This window comes from Alosa sapidissima, chromosome 11 (genome assembly GCF_018492685.1).
Source record: "Alosa sapidissima isolate fAloSap1 chromosome 11, fAloSap1.pri, whole genome shotgun sequence".
Taxonomy (NCBI): Eukaryota; Metazoa; Chordata; class Actinopteri; order Clupeiformes; family Clupeidae; genus Alosa; species Alosa sapidissima.
The window spans coordinates 22,723,721-22,746,220 of record NC_055967.1 but is presented as its reverse complement, the minus strand read 5'-3'; the positions used below and the strand labels follow the sequence as shown (position 1 = coordinate 22,746,220).

General features: G+C 46.2%; 1 protein-coding gene across 1 annotated transcript in view; it reads right to left on the bottom strand.

Moving 5' to 3' along the window:
* tjp1b (tight junction protein 1b) overlaps positions 1 to 19,451 on the bottom strand; it is an 84,228-nt gene extending 64,777 nt beyond the window's left edge. The window contains 2 exon segments of the mRNA XM_042109131.1: positions 4,463 to 4,628; positions 19,010 to 19,451. Coding sequence (XP_041965065.1) covers positions 4,463 to 4,628; positions 19,010 to 19,014 — 171 coding nt within the window. The 5' untranslated portion in view covers positions 19,015 to 19,451.
* Between the last annotated feature and the right edge of the window lie 3,049 nt (positions 19,452 to 22,500).

Sequence of the window (22,500 nt, the reverse complement as noted above, 5' to 3'; positions counted from 1 at the left end):
AGTGAGAGAGAGAGGAGGGGGGAGAGAGAGAGCGAAAGAGAGAGAGGAGGAGGAGAGAGAGAGAGAAAGGAGGGGGAGAGAGAGCGAGAGAGGAGGAGGAGAGGGAGAGCGAGAAAGAGAAAAAGGGTATAAGAAAGCGAGAGAGCGGTTTAACACTCTTTTATTAAAACCATTGTCATGTGCTTTTGCAAAGCTACACCATTATAAAACATCAAAAACAACCCCTTCAAACACGCTTTGTGAGAGAGAGAAAGAGTGAGAGAGAGATGGAGAATTTGAGGGTGTGAGAGGGGTGTGTGTGTGTGCTGAGAATAGGACGCTGTGTGTGAGCGTGTGTGTGTGTGTGTGAGTGTGTGTGTGTGTGTGTGTGTGTGTGTGTTTGAGACGGCTGTGTGCTGATATCTTGGTGTGGTGAAGGTCAAAGTGCAGGAGTGTTCCGTGAGTGTGTGTTTTTTTTTGTGAGGGTGAGAGCGGCAGCTGAAAGGAGTGTGTGTGTGTGTGTGTGTGTGTGTGTGTGTGTGTGTGTGTGTGTGTGTGTGTGTGTGAAACCTAGCAGCTCATTATGGGAGGCCGTATAGTGCAATAACAGTGGAATAGTGGCACCACACACTGAACGTACTTTCACTACACACTGAAACACTGACACATAAGCACTGGGCACTAGTACCACACTGGAACTCAAACAGCTCACACTGAATTTCCTGCATTACACACTGAATCTGCTTGCACTCACACTGAAATCACTTGCTCAACACACTGGATTTACTTGCAGCACACACTGAAGCTCCTTACACTACACACTGAATTAACTTCCACAACACATTGAAATTTCTTGCTCAACACACTGAAACATCACATGCACTACACACTGATCTCACTTGCACACACACTGAATTAACTTCCACTACACACTGAACTCACTTGCACACATACTGAAGCCGCTTACACTACACACTGAATTAACTTCCACTACACACTGAACTCACTTGCACACACACTGAAGCCGCTTACACTACACACTGAATTAACTTCCACTACACACTGAACTCACTTGTACACACATTGAAGTCGCTACACTACACACTGAATTAACTTCCTCAACACACTGAACTCACTTGCACACACACTGAAGTCGCTTACACTACACACTGAATTAACTTCCACTACACACTGAACTCACTTGCACACAAACTGAATTAACTTCCTCAACACACTGAAACATCAGATGCACTACACTGAACCTGCTTCCACTCACTGAACTCACTCGCTTTTTCAGTGCGCCTGGAAGTTGGTATAATGTAGCTAACAGGAAGTTCCACTCTCAGATTACCAGCCATTGATTAAGATTTGAAGAGAGAAAATGTGGAAATTTATATGGTTTGTGGTATCTATGTCCTTCTTCAACCAAACCTTACTTGTTCAGCCAAACCCTGAAGATTTTATTAATATATTCTTGAGCACCTTGCGCTGTCTTGAAGCCATACAGGCAAACCCGACTGCAATGTTTTATGAGGAATTAGCCGCAAACCAGAGTGATATCAGGGAATGGTAATTTATCATCAATTTTAATTTTAAAACACAATATTCATATGTGCCATTAAAAAAAACACATTGTGGGTGCAAACTCGATGCAAACTCGATGCAAATTCCAATGTTATTGCACTATACGGCCTCCCATAGGCCTCCCATAGCTCATCACTCTCACTCGAGACGCACTGTTACCCTCATCAGGCCAGTCAGCAAATTCCCTCCACACACACACATACAGTACACACATACACAAACACACACGCACACACATACACAGAAATACACAAATATACACACACCCCCCCACACACACACATAGCGTGCACAGACATTGGAGAAAGGATATGGGCAAAGAGGCTCTTTCATTTACCTTCCTCTGCCCTCTGATTCTACCTTTTCTCCTCCTCCATCTTTCTTCTCCATTACTCTCTCTCTCCTCTCCTCACCCTGCTCTCTTTCTGTCCCCCTCTCCTCTATCCCTCTCCTTCCTCCTACTCTCTCTCTCCTCCCCCCACCCACCCTCTCTTCCTCTGTCCCTGTCTGTCTCTCCTCCCACTCTTTCTTTCTCTCTCCCTCTTCACTTTCTCTCTCTCTTTCTCCTCCCACTCTCTTTATCTATCCCTCTCTCTGTCCCTCTCTGTCTCTCCTCCCACTCTTTCTCCGCAGTCTCTCCATCTGTCCCTCTCTGTCTCTTCTCTCTCTTCTCTCTCTCTTCTCTGTTGTAAGACTGTTTGATTGACAGCTGGGGAGTCGCCCTGATGAGTGGGCGGAGCCTCAGAGCAGACAGATGTTAACGGAATAAATAGGCTCCAGCGCACACACACGCACACAGCTCTGCCCTGTCGCCTGGCAACCACTCAAGAGAACCATTAGCCTGTCAATTAAAGTGAAAGGGCTCAGTGCAGCACACAGACACATACACATACATACACTCTCTCTATGATTCTATCTTTCTCTCTCACACACACACACACACACACACACACACACACACACACACGCACACACACACACACACACACACACCTCATTTCCTACTGCTACATGTTTATGAGAAACCGTTGGCCACATCTCCACATTTCCACATTACTAACATTATACTAACAACGGTCTCAAAATAGCACCATCTGTGTGATTGTTCATTTTGAAGTTGACCAGCCAAGAGAATTCCAGAGCATCTCAACCACATTCAACTCAAATGTAATGAATTTCAATAAAATGTAATGCATTTTAATCAAGGGCTGGACCTCTTATCTGATTAATTCATTGATTTTTTTTTTTGTTTTGTGTGTGAAGTTCTTTCTTCTCTTTTAGTGTTGTACTTTAAATTTCTGTCTGATGATAAAGGATTAACATCTTTAGCAGTATAGCGGTGACTCTGGGTACTCTAAGTTTCAGTGTGATGATAAAAGATAAAGATCTTTAGAAGTATAGCGGTGACTTTGGGTCTAAGCTGCTCTTTAGGTCACTGTCAGCAGAACTTAATCTGAGCACACCTCTCTCAGTCTGTGTGTGTGTGTGTGTGTTTGAGCAGACAGTGGGCATCCTTTGTGAGTTGCATGTGTGTGAGAGAGGACAGTGGGCATCTCAGGCTTGTTTGATTGCTCTGGTTTGACTGCTTTGGTCTGATTATTCTGGTTCTGTCAGATCACATGCTGCACATGCTGCACATGCTCTACACTCATGCTGCATATACAGGGTGACGTCTACACACATACTGCATATAGGGACTGAACTAGAAGTCTGTACGGGACAGATTTTTGTTTCCCACAACATTCTGTCCTGCTCCCGCCCGCAAAAGCCCGCAGGATATACAGGAGGGATATTCAGTTTTGCCTTCTGTCTCACAAAAGGAGCACTTGACACACACAACTGAAAAGGACGGCAAGATTCTGATTTTAAGTTTTTTGATTCTGAACGTAGGCTACTGCAACACAGCTATGATAGCTGGCGTCCATTCTTTAGAAAGGCACTAACATCTGAAGTACTAGTGGTGTCCTCTTCCTCTGTCATGCTTTCAATTTTGAGTTTCAACAACGGAGCAACAGGAAAGAATTGAACCCACGTAGGTCTAAACGACATCAGTCATGCGAGTGCATGTGTGTGTGTGTGCATGTGCGTGAGTGTGTGTGTGTGTGTGTGTGTGTGTGTGTGTGTGTGTGTGTGCGCGTGTGTGTGTGTGTGTGTGTGTGTGTGTGCGTGTGTGCGTGTGCATGTGCATGTGTGTGAGTGTGCACAGGTATGTGCATGTGTGTGTGTGTGTGTGTGCATGTGTGTGTGTGTGTGTGTGTGTGTGCATGTGTGGGTGTGTGTGTGAGAGAGAGAAGAGATGGTGTGTGTGGAGTAGCATGAGTAATTGTGCGTGTATGATAGCTGTTGGCGTAGTGAGCGGCTCAGCTGCTAGTGTTGTTGTTGTTGTTGTTGTTGTTGTTTTTCTGAGGTGTCGTGAGGCGCAGCTCCAAATGCGACGGCAGAAAGTTGCAAATGAAGAGGCGCAGCCGAGGCACACACACACACAAATGAAGAGGAGCAGCAGAGGCACACACACACACACAAATGAAGAGGAGCAGCAGAGGCACACACACACACACAAATGAAGAGGAGCAGCAGAGTGAAAGAAATGAACAAACAAAAGGAACGGCTCCAGGAGGCAGGGACCTGGAAGTAACGGGCAGGGGCACACCTGCATGCACACAAACCAAGCACTCACATGCACACGCCACGCACACACACACACACACACACACACACACACACACACACACACACACACACACACACACAGGCATACAGTATTATGGACAAACAGATAGGTCATCTCTTTTCATCTTTCAACTTTCCTACACGCTCACTTACACATACACTCACTTACACACACATACACACACTTACAAACACACACACACACACTCAGTTGGAGTGGAGCACCTACATTGGAGTCGAGCAGGTCGATGCTGTCCAGGCTCTTGCTGCGGTGGATGCGACCCTTGATGCGGCGCAGTGACGGTTTGCCTTGGACGGTGCTGACGGTCGAGCCCTCGGTCACTGATTCCTCGTCAGTGTCGGGGGGGAACTTCTTATGGCGCTTGGGGTACACCCTGCAGGACGAGAGGACACAGTGCTGGTCAAACAAGTGTGTGTGTGTACAGGGGACACAGTGCTGGTCAAACAGGGAGCATCAGTGTGCCCACCTAGAGACTAGAACATTCTTCAGAAGAACCATCGATATGAAGTGGAGAGTGTTTAGATTTCTGGAATCTCATGGCAAGAGAGGATGGTTCTAGAAGAGTGTTTAGATCTCTAGAATGTCATGGCAAGAGAGGATGGTTCTAGAAGAGTGTTTAGATCTCTGGAATGTCATGGCAAGAGAGGATGGTTCTAGAATACTCCACATTTACTTCAATAATAATAGAATTACTTCAATTCAATAAAAAAGCAAACTGCACCATGTCCGTGTTCGACCACCCCCCCACCCCCACCGCACCTGGAGACAACCCAACCCCCCCCCCACCCGACACACAGGTTCCCGTGAGCCAGGAGATGTGGCTATTTCTGTCAGCAATAAGGATTTAGTGTTGCAAATGCATATCCAATGGATGTGAATTAATTAGGCTTTAAATCTCATTGGCACGTCTTCACACATACAATAGAGACAGAAGTGTTATCGGTGCATCTTTTCAGCGCTCTGAAACTAATCTGCACGCATGGCCGCAAGCACAAGTTGGAGAAGGAAGAGGGGGAGAGCGTTTACATAAAGAGCGGAGGAAGAGGGAATATTTAACCAGGCTCCTCATGGCCATGTGTGTGTGTGTGTGTGTGTGTGTGTGTGTGTGTGTGTGTGTGTGTGTGTGTGTGTGTGTGTGTGTGTGTGTGTGTGGGGAGGGGGTGTTTTAAAGGATCGTATTGAGAAAGGCGGGGAGGGGGCATGGTGTGCCCACCGTGTGAACTCCTTAGGGGCTGTGTGTGTGTGTGTGTGTGTGGAGAGGGTATGGTGTGCCCACTGTGTGAACTCCTCGGGGGCTGCCATCTGCATCGGGAGCCCAAACATGAAAGCGCAGCGGCAAAGGAAGCCCCAGGGGATGATGGGAAAATATCCACAGCGCTTAATGCTCTTTCAGCCGCAGCTTGGCTTCAGAGCGGGAGGGAGGAGGGAAGGGTGGAGGAGAAGGGTGGAGGGGTTGTTTGGGAGGTTAGGTGCAGGATTTAGCTCCAGCTCTGCTTCAGAGGACCAGAGAGCAGCTTGGGAGTTTGGGGTTGGCGGTTGGGTGCAGGGCTGGATGGAGGAGTTAACCCAGCTCTGCTTCAGAGGACCAGAGAGCAGCTTGGGAGTTTGGGGTTGGCGGTTGGGTGCAGAGCTGGATGGAGGAGTTAACCCAGCTCTGCTTCAGAGGACCAGAGAGCAGCTTGGGAGTTTGGGGTTGGCGGTTGGGTGCAGGGCTGGATGGAGGAGTTAACCCAGCTCTGCTTCAGAGGACCAGAGAGCAGCTTGGGAGTTTGGGGTTGGCGGTTGGGTGCAGGGCTGGATGGAGGAGTTAACCCAGCTCTGCTTCAGAGGACCAGAGAGCAGCTTGGGAGTTTGGGGTTGGCGGTTGGGTGCAGGGCTGGATGGAGGAGTTAACCCAGCTCTGCTCCAACACTACACCAGCTCTGCTCCAGAGGACCAGAGAGCAGCTGGAATTAGATAGAGGGGTGCAGCATCCCTCCTCGGCTGAGAGAGGACGGCTTTGGAAAAGCTCCTATACTGATCTCAGCATGCTCACATACACACACACACACAAACACCACACACACACACCCCTGCCACACACTCACACACACTCCACCCACCCACCCGAAAACACACATACACACACACTTGCACACTCCACCCACACCCACACACACACACACACACTGCAGGTGATCTAACAGGACAGTCTGAAATTTCTTCTGACAACTACTCTAACTCTGGAAAGTTAAAAGAGACTCCGCTGAGCTCTTCTATCCTCGGCTCTGTCTCAGAGACCAGAGGGCCTCACAAACACACACACAGTCACACACACACATGCACACACACACACATACACACTGCAGGTGCTCTAACAAAGAGTTCTTCTATCTCTAGTTCATCTGAGTTCTCTGTGAGACCATAGGACCTCACAACAGAGAGGACAGCAGCCAATTATAACTGAGAGGGTTTGGGACAGATGGTCAAATCATTACATTTCCTGTGCTATAGGTGCACATTCACACACACATACACACACAGGCTGGTTTCTGTACATTAACATGTGAGCCAAAGAGCTACGGACGGGAAAAAATAATGACCTCCCCTAGGATGTTTATTTGCATATGGAGGAAAACATATGCACGCTATACCTCGCAGCAGAGCTCACACACACACACACACACGCACACATTCACCCGCATCCTCGTGCTTCTACATTCAGTACATCCACACATACATACAGTAAGGGGTTCAACAGCTACCAAAACAGATTCAGAATCAGCTTTATTGTCCAGGTTTGCGTACACAAACAAGGAATTTAATATTTGCTCGCAAGTACAACATTCACTTACACACAAGTCTACGTATGAGAATAAATAAATACAGTATGTACTGCAAGTAAATAAATAGACACTATGGGTGGTATAGGGTAGTTGCCGGGGGGGGGCAAGGATGCTGAGGATGATCGCTTCCTTGTTCCTTGTTGTCCCTGTCAAGGTTGCCATGGTCGTGGACCCCTCAACAAGCACAAGCAAGATGCAATATACAGTTACAGAATACAATAATATACAGAATAAAGCTTTCCCCCTAATGCATGCTGTTAAAGAGAAACTTTTAAACAGAAACTGGAGAAATTGCGCATTATGCTATTTCAAACTGTGGGAAAAGGTAATGATAAAGCACATGGATTTGTTTACAAGCTAGTGAACGGTTAGCATAAGTTTGGCAGAACTATGTGGATATTACAAGGTAAGAAACACGATTTAAAACGAGTTTCTTGTTTCTCACTTCTCTTTTCGGGACGGTAGTCTCAATGTTGCAAGGTTGGTTTTCCGCCTGGGGATGCTATAGGCGCAGCGGGGAAAATCACCATTTTCACCGGAACAGGTCATTTAACCATCCAAATGATTTCTAAACGGGTTTATTACGTTGAAATATTTGCCAAGTTCCCCTTTAAAACACAAGAAAGTAGAAGAGAATCAGACTGGGTTTGCTACTTCCCAAAGTCTCCTCAAATTAAAACAGATTCCAGTAAAAGGAATCTGCAAGAGCAGGAATTCCACCATTAGTCAATAAGAACAGACACACATAACTGGGAGGGAAATAGAGATTTAGTCCTTTTTCTTTCTCATCCTCCTCTCTGTCTGTTCTTTTTTATCTTCCTCGTCCATGCATCACACTCATTCTTCTCTCCTTTCTTTAACTCAGGCCTTTATTCTCTCTCTCACACACACACACAAACACACACACACACACACACACACAAAACACACACACACTGAGCCGTTATTGACAGCCTTTACTGTCAGACACACAATGCTCAAATCCTGTTGGAAACAGATTGAGCAGCACAGCAGCTGGAGGAGAATAGCTCTCATTGATGAAGAAAGAATGGCCTCATCGATGACTTCTGTAGGAATAACACGAATCAATGAAGAAAGAATGCTCTCATCGATGACTTCTGAAGGACACAAGCTCTCTGAGGTCATCACTGATGGCCAGTGCTGGTGTGTGTTGACGTCACCAGGAGTGTGTGCAGAGGATGAGTTGATAAAAAAGAATATTGCTGGTTAAGGAGCTGTGTGTGTGTGTGTGTGTGTGTGTGTGTGTTTGTGTCTGAATGCCAGGCAGGACAGGAGAGAGGAGTGCTCTCTGACTCTCTCTCTCTCTCTCTCTCTCTCTCTCAGGCAGAGCTCTGTGCATCTGTTTCCTGGCATTAGAAGTGCTGGCTTGTTGGAAATAAAAGGCGTCTAAACGTGTTTGATTCAGCGTTGGTGGCTGTGAGCTCTTAACCAGCTTTCCCCCATCGCACTAGGAGGACACGCCAAAAACGCTCCAAAGCCCAACAGACGCAACTCAATAAGACAAATCTACTGTTCCAGAGGAGGAGAGGAGGAGGAGAGGAGAGGAGTCGTCTCAATTTCCATATTAAGTGGCAGATTAGTGGAGTCTCCCGGGGAGACGAGGCACATCTCTAAGAATACGAGTGAAATGAGAGGCATTTAAGAGGCATTTCAGGCGTCCTGCTCAACACTAATTCAGTGTGTTAACTAAAGAACAAAGAGGGAAGGAGAGAGTGAAAAACAGTAGAGCGATGGGGGTTAAAGTTTGCCCCCAAAACAGGAGAGAGAGATGGAGAGAGAGAGAGAGAGAGAGAGAGAAGAGAGAAGAGAGAGAGAGAGAAGAGAGAGGGAGAGTTCACCTTGAGCTTACTTTTCCAACTGGAGTGTGTTATGTAAACGTGGTTGGTGAGAGCAGAGCACAGGCCCAGAGATAAGCAAAGACTCAAATGCTCTCAGAGGTGAGAACAAGCAACACCACACCATTCAGTTATGTCCAACCACACACACCAACACACACACACACACACACACACACACACACAGTTACACACACTATCACACACCAACACTGTTACACACACTAACACACAGTAACACACACTATCACACACCAACACTGTTACACACACTAACACACAGGGCCAGATGTACTAACGCTTTTGCGCCCACTTCAGGCGTATTTGTTTCGCAATGTGCGTGTAAAATCATTGCGAGGTATGTACAAACAGGCTGCAATGATGTACACGCGCAAACTGCCTGTCGCGGGAGCTGAAAGTGGCAGATTGCGTTTGTCATGTCATGCATATGCATTCATGGGAGGATCCAGGGGAAAGTGGGAGTTTAGCGTAAAAAGATGGGAGGGGAAGAGTAAAGAGCGCCTAATTATGTATTCCGCGGTATGTAAAAATACTGCTCCTGAAAGCGCACGTCTATTCTGCGCCTAAATACTTCCGCCTTGTAAAAGCAGGTTTTAATCCAAATTGCAGTTCAATGCGTCAATAAGAGAACCTTTCAAAGACAACAGAATCGCTATTTAGAGCACCAGTTTTTGTGGTGAAAGTATTTGTACTACCAAAAGCAACCTCAACTTTCGTTGGCCTTTCGAATGTCTTACTTTCACTTTCACGTCATTCACTTAAACTTTCCTACTTGCTAGATTTGACCAATCTTCCATAGCCTACGTGCACAAGTAGTTTGAGTAGAACTACTGATCTTCATTATCTCCCTGCTTGTTTACATCTTATCATGTATGGTATTATTTCATGATCGCTAAACGTTTGATTCTTTTTAATGTTGTCATCAGTTAACTTCATTCAACTGAGCTTGTATGTAGGCGCTGCCATTCAGTTGTGGACGTTCGTAAATTGCGTTTATGGGCGGAGAAAGGCAGAGAAAGGCACAGTTTACACTAAGGATTGAATGATTGATAAATACGACGGAAACTCGGGTCTGACAGCGTTCGCAATCTGCGGTGTGTCCATGACGCTGATAACGCTATGCTCGCAAATGTACGTACATCTGGCCCACAGTAACATGAGGGGCCGTCTGGAACATTATTCAGAACTAGCTAGCTAGCATATACATACATGTAAAACCAAACTCATTCACACGCTATAGTGAAAACCTTTTACATACACTATTGAAATGCTCTTACAAACACTAGTAAAATGCATATACACCACTGAAAAACAACTTCTTACACACACATATGAAACCATTCACACACTAGTGAAAGTCTCACATATACTCAAGTGAAACACTCTCACTCAAACAACTGGAAAATGTTATGCTCACATACACAACTGAAAACCATCCATACACACCCCCAACCTAACCCCGCCACACACACACACACACACACACACACACATAAATATATATGGGTTTTTTGTCAATAGCAATTTCTCCAGTTATTTTTTTTTTTACTTTTGTTTTGTTGCTACATTTTTTATTTGTTTAGAGTACATTCACTTACTCTATTCCATTGAGAAGTGTGATATCTTTCTTTATTTTTGTAAGAATGTTTTTGTAAAACTTGCATAAATGTCAGTTGATTACTGCAGAAATTCTACTTTTGAGTTTCACAGAAGACTGAGTCTGAGAAAATGACAATAAAAATAGAAACACAAAGACTGCAGTGTTTTATAAAACACATCAGTGTGTTGCTGTTGATTTGAAACAAAAATTCAAACGATGCATGTGTGTATGATTTTGTTGCAATAATTACATTTTTAGAAAGGATTGTTGAGTTTTGATTGCATGATTTTATTTTGGCATAGATGTGAGTTGTTTATCTCCAAGTGCTATGTCTTATTTGGCTGTGTGTAGAGTTTTGACATAATAATTCAAATTCAGCAAAAAAGTGTGTAAGCAATAGGCACAAACTGTAAAGTGTGTAAGCAATAGGCACAAACTGTAAAGTGTGTAACCAATAGGTACAAACTGTAAAGTGTGTAACCAATAGGCACAAACTGTAACAGTGACCAGTGACCAACATACTGTAGCCTAACCTACAGGCCACGTAACATAAACTGGACAAGGGACACCGGTGACAGCACATCACACCTCACACACACATGCTGTCTCTCTCCCTCCCTCACACACACACACACACACGCTGTCTCTCTCTCCTTCCTTCACACACACACGCGCTGTCTCTCCCTCCCTCACACAAACACACGCTGTCTCTCCCTCCCTCACACACGCGCGCTGTCTCTCCCTCCCTCACACACACACGCTGTCTCTCGCTCCCTCCCTCACACACACACACGCTGTCTCTCTCTCCCTCCCTCACACACACGCTGTCTCTCTCCCTCCCTCACACACACACACACGCTGTCTCTCTCTCCCTCACTCACATATTGCCTACTGGAGGACGTCCTCTACACAACTGCAGCAGCATACCACTACATTAGGCCATATGCTTAGGCTATGGAGTATATAAGAATATGTAACATGCAATGTCACGGCAATGTAGGCTAACAATGCAGCCTGGATTACTGCCACTCGTAACATCAACACACACAGGCTCTCTCTCTCCCTCCCTTGAAAGTAAAAACGTCTACCCTCTCAAACCTCCAGATTTGGCATTGGTCTGCCGTCAGATTTCATTTTAAGTCATTGTTGAAGAAGTAATTTACTAAAATCCTTTTGTAGGCCTGCTAACAATTGCAAATCTCTACTGTCCACAATGGCACTTGCTAACATCATCCAATCTCAACAAAACTCAAAATGGCTCCTAACTAAACGACTGATAGACAGGAAGGGATAGACAGAAGGATGGCTTCCCTTTCTAAGGTGCTGACAAATCACATTGACCATGACTACACCTAATTTGATTGTTGATCATCTTTTTATTTACATATTGCTTTAGCGATAAGGATTCCAACTCGGGCTGGGTGCCACTTGGAGACGACGGGACTGTAATACTGTGTTTCAACACATTCACCATATACAATTTATGGGGCGCTGTTTCACTCATTGCAAAATACTAAATGAAAACGGGAGATAGCACAGCAAGAATGAACAAAACCTGGATTCTGGGAGAAAACGCCACTGACAGTGACATACACCAAAACACACACAAACATGTCCACACAGCATGCAGCCATATGACCATTAACAGGCCCAATGGGAGCTGTCGGTCTGTCTGTCTGACCCTGTAAAAACTGTCTGTCTGTCTCCCTGGGAGCTGTCTGTGTGTGTCTGAACCTTTAGGACCGGCCTGTGTGTTTATATGTGTATGTGTGTGTGTCTGTGTGTTTGAGTGTGTGTGTGTGTATGTATGTGCGAGTGTGTGTGTGCATGCATGCCTGCATGAGTGTGTGTGTGTGTGTCTGTCTGTCCCTCTGGGAGCTGTCTGAGTGTGTCTGTGTGTTTGAGTGTGTGTGTGTGCGAGTGCGTGTGTGCGTGCATGCCTGCATGTGTGCGTGTGTGTGTATGTCTCTGTGTCTGTGTGTGTGTTTGTGTGTGTGTATGTGTGTGCATGCCTGTATGCGTGCATGCCTGCATGTGTGCGTGTGTGTGTATGTCTCTGTGTCTGTGTGTGTGTTTGTGTGTGTGTATGTGTGTGTGTGTGCATGCCTGTATGCGTACATGTGTGTGTGTATGTGTGTGTGTGTGTGTGTGTGTGTGTGTGTGTGTGTGTGTCTGGGAGAACCTGAGCCTCCCCTACTCTGGCTCTGTGGACAAACACGCTAATCCTGCAGCCCAAACATGCAGGTAAGCTGATGCCCGGCATTGTGCGGCAGGGCAGACTGGTCGATACTAACCAGAGGAGGAGCACCCAAAGGCAGTGGACAGGGGTCGATAATGTCCGGCGGAGGTGCAGCTGAATGACCAGCTGAGAGCCAACAGACAGCAGACAGAAGGTCAGAGGTCAATACTGACCAGCAGAGGCAGCAGAGAACTCTGACCCATCCTGACGAGCTCCGCTCAGGCATCAGAGGCAATTACAGCCCAATACAGGACACACACTGCCCCATCAGCAGCTAAGAGAGGACTGCTGCACACACACACACACACACACACACACACACACACACACCTTGCTACACACACACAAACACACACACACACACACACACACATACACACACACAGCCTGCTGCACACACACACACACACACATTCACACAGAGCCTGCTGCACACACACACAGAATAAATCCCACAGCCATAAAACATAGTTGCATCACATGCATAACTTGCATCACAATTTTACACACAATTGTAACTGAGAGACTAGTCGATGAGATTACCTGGATGGGTTATAACTCACTAGGAGAAGAAGACAAACAGCCACAGGTGTGTCCATCTGACCGACACACACACACGCACACACACACACACTAAAAGTGCACAGAGGTCTGAAGGTGGAATATCTGCACACTGTGTGATCAAAGGACATTATAGACTGAGCAGACATTTTTCTAATGATAGATTACACACACACACACACACACACACACACACACACACACACAGCACAGCACAGGAGGGGAGAAGGGTGTGCTTTGTGTTCCCTCTCTGCTGAGATGTGAGCAGCAGTTCTGAGTTACTGCAATGGCAGTCTGTCCTGCTGCACATCGACACCCAGCAGCAGCAGCAGGAAGCCTGCAGGACTTTTCAGCTGATGTGAGGGGCAGCGAAGCGTTGCCATCCTGACACCCAGATAACGACTGCAACACAGCCCCTGAGGCAACCTCCCTATACACACACACACACACACACACCACCTCACTGCGCCAAACACACACACACACACACACACACCACCTCACTGCTCCCCCATCACATGCACACACAAGCCCACCGCTCCTCTGCATTACACACACACACACACACACACACACACACACACACACACACACACACACACACACACACACATTCACACCAGCCCACCGCTCCACTTCTGAGGAAACTCACTAACCCTCCTCCAACTCCACTTCACTTCAGATGTAAAGTAACTTCAGCTGAACTCAGGAGAGGATCGGCCTTTAAATCCTACAGGGCACCTTAGTACTGCATCACAGAGAAGCGGGGGGGGGGGGGGGGGGGGGGGGGGTGCACGTGTGTGTAAACCTGTGGGGAGGAAAGGAGGAGGATGAGAGAGGAAGAGAGGAGAAGAGAGAGGAGAAGAGAAGAGGATGAGAATAGAGGAGAAGAGGATGAGAATAGAGGAGAGGTGGATGAGGAGAGGAAAGGAGAGGGGGATGAGAATAAAGAAGAGGAGGATGAGAAGAGAGGCATTGCTGTGCTGTGGAGTTCATTAAGCAGGTTAATGCTAATCTGTGAAATGGCTTTTTTAACACTGCAGGGAAGAGGAACATCTGGTTCTACACAAACACACTCCATCCCTCTCTCTCTTTATCTGTCTGTTCTATCTCAGAAGAATGAAAAAAGTGTAACTGTGAATAGGTTTTCAAAAAAACATGAATATGAATGTGTAACAAATTATACACAAGTACAACATTTAAATTCTCACAATTTTTATAATGCGCTTGTCTGCAGAAAAGAAAAATGAGGATGTCTTAGAGGAAATATGCATCCTGTCGGCAGAAAGTTTCAACTCATTGTGCATAGACAGTTGTTTACGTGGACAAGGAAATATATGGGCCATAAACCCATCTACATCTGGCCCAACACACAGAGAGCCCTGGCCTGGAGATTTATCGAACAGGAATCTCATGCTGAGAGGATGAGTGATGATTTATGATCAAATCCATAACTGTGAGCAAACACATGAAATCACTCCAAACACACATGTAAGGCTGTGGTGAGGGTTAGTCTGTGTCTGAGAGTGTGTGTAAGCACTGTGTGTAAGAGGGTTGGTGAAGGTGTGTGTGTGTGTGTGTATGTGTGTGTATGTGTGTGTGTGTGTGTGTGTAAGTGTGGGTAAGCACATGTGTAAGAGGGTTGGTGCCGGTGTGTGTGTATCTGTGTATGTGTGTGTGTGTGTGTGTGTGTGTGTGTGTATGTGTAAGTGTGGGTAAGCGCATGTGTAAGAGGGTTGGTGCAGATATGTGTGTGTGTGTAAGTGTGAGTAAGTGCATGTGGAAGAGGGTTGGTGCAGATATGTGTGTGTGTGTGTGTAAGTGTGAGTAAGTGTCAGTGTGAATGAGCAGTGGTGCAGGTGTGTGTGTGTTTGTGTTAGTGTGAGTGTGAGTAAGCACATGTGTAAGGTATGAGCTACACCAGGGGTGTAACTGAAGCGTTCCGTTCGTGTAGCGTCTGCTGCAACAATTAGCTTCCACTATAATCAATTGAAGTAGCTACACCAGATGTGATAGCGACGCGTATGTTCGAAAAAAATAGACTGGTCTTTTAAAATGGATTTTACGCATCGCGAACGGAACGCTTCAGTTACGCGCCTGGTGTAGCTCATACCTAAGAGGGTTGGAGCAAGAGTGAGTGAGTGTGTGTGATTGCATGCATGCATGTAAGTGTGAGTGTGAGTTTGAGGATGAGTGTGTGTGAAGGACGACTGCGTTTTTGTCCTCTGTGCTCTAATGAGTTTGGCGGGGTTTAAAGAGGCCAGATGGGGTTTCTTCATGTGGAAATGTGGGCGGGTGAAGCCTTTGGTCTCATATCATACGCTCCAGTCTGGGGCTAACCCTCTCTGCTATGAGAACAAGAGACATGCCCAACCCCACACACTCTCTCGTCCTGACCCCCCCACACACACACAAACACACTCCCCTCCCAGGGAAGATCACAACTCTGTTTCTCTGTTTAGAACTCAGACCCCTCGGTGTTGAGAGCTGGTTCTGTGTTACCTGGGTTCCAGACCTGCAGCCTCAGATCCTCAGGTGAGGAGACAGAACTAGAGAGAGAATCACGGAACACGCTGAACACGGAAACCGGAAGGCACAAGCGAAGTGTGTTTGTGCTGCTGCCCACAGAGGACTCTGACGCTTCAGTCTGGCCGCTTGGGGCCAGTCCCGGTGTTAGCTTGTAACAGAGGCACGGTGTTTCCTGAGCGCGTACCGCTCAGGCGTGCCGTATCTCTGCTCAGGCTGCGTGTTCCGGTCTGATCCTGCAGGGGGCTGCTGTTCAGCCGAGAGCTGCTCTTACAGCCCGGGCAAACCGTGACGCGCTCACATTTACAAGACGATTAATAATTAAACACACGTAAACAAACACCACGCCAGCATACACAAACACACAAACACACTCGCCAGATCACTCTCCTGAGGGTTCCAGTCACTTATACTGCCCGCCGACAGTGGAATTCTGTGTGACCAGGGGAATGCTGGGTAATGTAGGCCTAAGAGAGAGTGGGGATGCTGGGTAATGTAGAGTTTAGAGGTGTCGATCTACAGCACTTTCGTGCTTATGGGACAGTGCTTCACCAACATCATTAACTGCCTGCAGGACTACGCTTGGCCAAACATGGTCATCTGTTAGATACGACTCCACCATAAACATGTCCATCAGCAGGTCAGATTAGAAGCTATAAACTCTCAAACAACTGGTGTGTCCTATCACATAACCCTGGAATGTTTATGGAGATCTGTTTATGGAATTACTGAGTCCAGCATTCTCCTGCATTGTTCTTGAGCTGTAGGGCTTACTGGAACATAGTCTTGATGCTGGTGTTGACTTGAGAAACTAGCTTGCGTGGTACAGCCCCCGTCTGGTGGTGGGTTACACGTTGATGAATTCTGTCAGCTTATCTGTTGGGCTGATAGGTTCCGTGAAGCCTCTAAAAATACCATCTCTGTTTATGTCATCTTCTAGTAGCATCAGAGTATCCCTGACAGATTGTGTGTGTCTGTGTTTGTGGACATGAGAGAAGCCCGGATCTGTGTGTCTGTCTGTGTGTGTGTGTGTGTGTGTGTATGTATGTGTGTGTGTGGACATGAGAGAAGCCCTGATCTGTGTGTGTGTGTGTATGTATGTGTGTGTGTGGACATGAGAGAAGCCCTGATCTGTGTGTGTGTGTGTATGTCTGTGTGTGTGGACATGAGAGAAGCCCTGATCTGTGTGTGTGTGTGTGTGTGTGGACATACTGCAGCGACGCTGTGCGAAACTACAGGGGTGTGAGTCAGAGATCTGTCCGAGCAGGAAAAGATCAATGGGAAATTAAAGTATACCCCTCCCCCCCCACACACACACACACCCCAAATTGTGTGTGTGCGGTGGTGGTGCTGAGGCTGGGCTCGGGTGATGCACGATGCTGGCTCTGGCCATAAAGGTGCAGAGGTCACGGCCCATTAGCAGACGGACAGCCCAAGGAGCCCACTGGGCAGTGGAACACAGACACCGATCACACAGCACATGGACACAGGCAGCAGAGAGACAGAGACAGAGTGCCCCCTCTGTGTGTGTGTGTGTGTGTGTGTGTGTGTGTGTGTGTGTGTGTGTGTGTGTGTGTGTGTGTGTGTACCGCTGATTCAGACCGTTTAAATCATATCTGCTGTAATAACCTGAACTGACCCAGCTGATGGACACCAATCTGCACACATTCAGCAGAGAGAGAGAGAGAGAGAGGGATAGGGAGAGAGAGAGAGAGGTAGAGAGAGAGGGAGGAGAGGAGGGAGAGAAATGGAGAAAGGGGGTGGGGGGTGTCTCTGACACAGAGAAATAATAATAATAATAATAATAATAAAATAGAGAGAAAAAAAACAAGAAACAAATACCGGTAAAGGAAGACAAATGCAGAAAGATAAAACAAGGAAAATGGATAGTATCTGTTATAGACAGCATATGATAAAGATAGATACAGTAGATAGATAGATAGATATAGAGATAGATAGATAGATAGATAGATTCATTTTTATTGAAAGTGATGGAAATCCAATTGCAGGTTAAAAGACGCCCTTGTGAGCCCAGGCTAGGGGCTGACACACGGTGTGGTCTCTGACAGATTATTTTACAGACATTAGCAAATGACAACAAACACGGACGTGTGCCGTCTGCTACAGGAGGCTAATTAATCATTCGATTTTCTCTTCATCAGAGCGCTAATCCTGCCGAGATGACAAACACACACACACACGACACACACACACACACACACACACACACACACACACACATTGATTCCTGTGAGAGCGGAATAAGAGCCACTGCACCAGTGCACAACCCAGCCGGCTTCAGGTGAGGAAAGGGAGGCACAAAACATACTCAAAGAGACAGAGCATGAAAACAAACAATGATGTGCGCGAACGCGCGCGCGCGCACACACACACACACACGCGCACACACTTTAATATGAATGTCATATCACCTTGGAAATGGTTATGTGCTGTGTATATGAAATGAGATGACAACAATTACCAAAAGAGGCAACAGATATAAAAAAAAACAACACAGGATCATTTTCATGCAGGAGTTTTTTTATTCATGAAAACTATCCAGAGGAGAACATCATGGTTTCATGGCGACAGAGTAACTTTCGGGAGCGGATGAATAATGAATGAAGCCCATGGAGAAAGAGGCACGAGGAAAGCGATGCATACGAAAATAACGCCACTGAAGCAGAGCATACAGTCATGATATTATGAGCCACCGAGCACTGTAGATGTCATTTAGTTTCACACCACCGGTATTGGAGCAATTTATTATACTAAAAGTAGCTTTTTTACACATACACTCTCTCTCACACACACAAACACACACACACACACACACACACGCACACACACACTGTAATACACATAGAAAGCGGCAGGGACTCACGATCATCCCGTTACAGTAGTCTGCTGGCTACTGTACCCCTTGTTCTAGATCGTAATAATTACACCACTGCTGTCTTCGGTGTTCACATGTCACGGAGAGAAAACACTCATTTGGCCGATGATGCGAGTATCCCGTTCCACCGTGACCCGTCCGTTATTAAGTAACACCGATCCGACAGCCTGCCCCCCTCCCCTTGCCAATAACCTGCATCACATCATCATCTGCACCAGAAGCATACTCACCACATATGTTTTCTTGGAGGAGGCAACGATGTCTGTTGATTGCTGTCACCCCTAAAGCCAGCTGCATAACAGTTATGTATTTCTGGTAATTCACCATGGTATAGTTCAGCGATTTGAAGAATCCGCCGAAGAAAAGCTCAGGTAATCACATACACTCTCTCCTCCCTCTAAGCCCTGGCGTCTGCCTCCACTGCGTCTTCCTGGTTCAACATCAGAGCGCCCATTTCCAGCGCTGACGGACTGACGGGGAACGCTCTCCCCAAGGAGCTGAGCAGGAGGTGCCACACTACAGCTACCCATCACCACAATCACGCTCTAACCGGAAAACCTCTCGCTACAGATCGCCCGTCCGTTCGATTCTAGTCAGGATTTACACATTCTCTTCCTTCCCTCCGCGCCACTTTGCTCGAGACAATCTCCCCGCTCTCTCACACTCCCTCGCTTTCTTTCCCCTCTCTTTCGCTCCCTCCCTGAAACGCTGCAGCGTCCAGGCGTCCGTATGCGTGAGGTAAGGGAGTGTGTGTGAGTGTTTGAGAGAGAGAGAGAGAGAGAGAGAGAGAGAGAGAGATGTCGAGGAGGAGAGAAAGAAAGTACGGAGGGGTGGCGTTGGGTGAAGAAGATAATTAATAAATTCAAGATATTCTCCTCTGGCTCTCACCCACAGGGTCAAGTACCAGTGATGCTGGCAAACATTTCCAGTATTTCTGGTGGTCTGACAACGAAACCTTTAATATGCTTGGCCAAAAATGGCAAAAGAATACAGGAAAAAGAAATAGCCAATGTTGTATACTATTATATAAAATTATATAAACAGTATTGTGTAGGCAAATACAACCCAGATGTATTAGATCAGATATCACTTCATGAGAAAAGGCTTAACACCCAACAGCTGTGAGCCATGGAATGCCCTATGGAGGAGACAACTAGTAGTGGTGTCTACAGAGGAGATAACTCTAGTTATAACTTAAGTAATACTCTAGTTATAACTTTAGTCATTACAGCATCAGGAAGTTTCAGCATGGCAGTGAATGCATTGAAAGCAAAAGCCCGTATGGCACTCTACGCCATAAAAAGAACATTTCACAAAATAAACATCCCAATTACAGTCTGGTGCAAAAATCTTTGACACCATAATCCAGCCTATTGCGCTGTATGAAGTGAGGTTTGGGGTACACTCAGTATGCACGACTACATGAAATGGGAGAAGCATCCAACTGAAGCCCTACATACAGAATTCTGTCGATTTATACCAAAAGCTCAATCAAAAACACCCAATAATGCATGTAGGGCAGATTTAGGCCGTTTTCCATTGGCCTTACCTATTCAGAAAAGAATCTTGAAATTGGTGAGACAGAGGAGCACTTCTTTCTTCACTGTGAAAAATATGAAAATGTAAGACAGACATTCTTTCCCAAATTCCAAATAGTATCACACACTTTCAAGATTGTGACAACAATGATAAATGGCCATACTTCTTGGTGAAGGGCCCTCTTATGCTTTAGCAGCAACATTTATCTTGAAATGTGAGGATCTGAGGGACTAAAACAAATTTGTGTTTGTGATACACACACACAGGCATACTCATCATCATCATCCTATTATTACTTTTGTTCTTTACTGCTGTTAATTTCTAGATCTTATATGTTATATGTGCACTGATGTACCCCCCCCCCCCTTTTTACCTTTTTATGTTTTATGTTTTTTTTTTGTTTGTTTTATGGTCTTATGTTATTGTATGTAATAATAGCTTTGGCAACACTGTTCCCATACAGTCATGCTAATAAAGCAACTTTGAATTGGAATTTGAATTTGATAACTAGTAGTGGTGGTGCCTATGGAGGAGATAACTATTAGAGTAGTGACTACGGAGGAGATAACTAGCAGTGGTGCCTACGGAGGAGATAACTATTAGTGGTGCCTACGGAGGAGATAACTATTAGAGTAGTGACTACGGAGGAGATAACTATTAGAGTAGTGACTACGGAGGAGATAACTAGCAGTGGTGCCTACGGAGGAGATAACTATTAGTGGTGCCTACGGAGGAGATAACTATTAGAGTAGTGACTACGGAGGAGATAACTATTAGAGTAGTGACTACGGAGGAGATAACTAGCAGTGGTGCCTACGGAGGAGATAACTATTAGTGGTGCCTACGGAGGAGATAACTATTAGAGTAGTGACTACGGAGGAGATAACTAGTAGTGGTGCCTACGGAGGAGATAACTATTACAGTAGAGCCTATAGAGGAAATAACTAGTAGTGGTGGACACAAGCATCTCTGCCCAGTGAATAAGCACACAGCATCAGGGAGAGTTTTCTGCTTGTCTCTCTACACACAGAAAGCCCTGCTGAGTCTCCTAGGCCCCCACATACACACAGTTAGCAGGGGCCAGGTTACTCCACACCAGCACAGCAGTGTGGATAGGGCCAATAGGACATCAAGTTCTGTACATAATGGACGATGCATTGGTAGATGTAAAGTTATGTATTAAAGCATAGAGGTTTCGTTTTTATCAAGACTGCCAGAGTGTAGGTATGCCTATGCATGCATGTGTGCGTTTATGGTATATGTGTGTGTGTGTGTGTGTGTGTGTGTGTGTTCAAGTGTGAATAAGTGTATGTGTGAGACAGATAGAGAGAGGGAGATAGAGAAAGAAAGAATAAGAGTATGTGTCTATGTCTCTGTGTGTGGGTGGTGTGTGTGTGTGTGAGGTTGTGTGTGTGTGTGTGTGTGTGTGCGCGCGTGTGTGTGAGGTTGTGACCTGTGCTGTAGAGTACACCCAGCTGAAGCTGCTGGTGTGTTGTGATTGGACTAATCAGAGAAATTAATTAACAGCATGGAACTGCGGCCTCTCAGGAGGGCGGCCATGACACTGCAATATGCTCTCCCCCTTGTCTCTCCACATCCCTCATCCCTCTCTGTCTTCTCCTCCTCTCTCCTCATTTCTCATCCTCTCTTTTCTTTCTCCTTCTCTCCTCCTCTCTCCCCATGTCTCTCCTCATTTCTCATCCCTCTCTTTTCTTTCTCCTCCTCTCCTCCTCTCTCCCCATGTCTCTCCTCATTTCTCATCCCTCTCTTTTCTTTCTCCTTCTCTCCTCTTCTCCTCCGCTCTCCCCATGTCTCTCCTCATTTCTCATCCCTCTCTTTTCTTTCTCCTTCTCTCCTCTTCTCCTCTCCTCATACCTCTTTTCACCTCCTCCTCACCTCCCCTTTCTCTCATCTCCTCTCTTCTTTTTATCCTCTCCCCCTCATCCCCCCTTTCTGCTCCTCCTCTCCTCCTCTCACTCCCCACACTGGTCTCTAGCTGACCCTAATGCTGGGGCAAGTGCTGCTGCTCAGGAGTGAGCCGTCACTGATGGTCAAATGGTGATGATAAAAACCAGTTTCACTAGTTCACATTCCTGAATTTGCATAAAGACATAAAAGCATAATGCATAAAAGCATAATAGAAGAGCATGTTTGGCGAGGTCTCTGGCCATGGGTCCTGAAG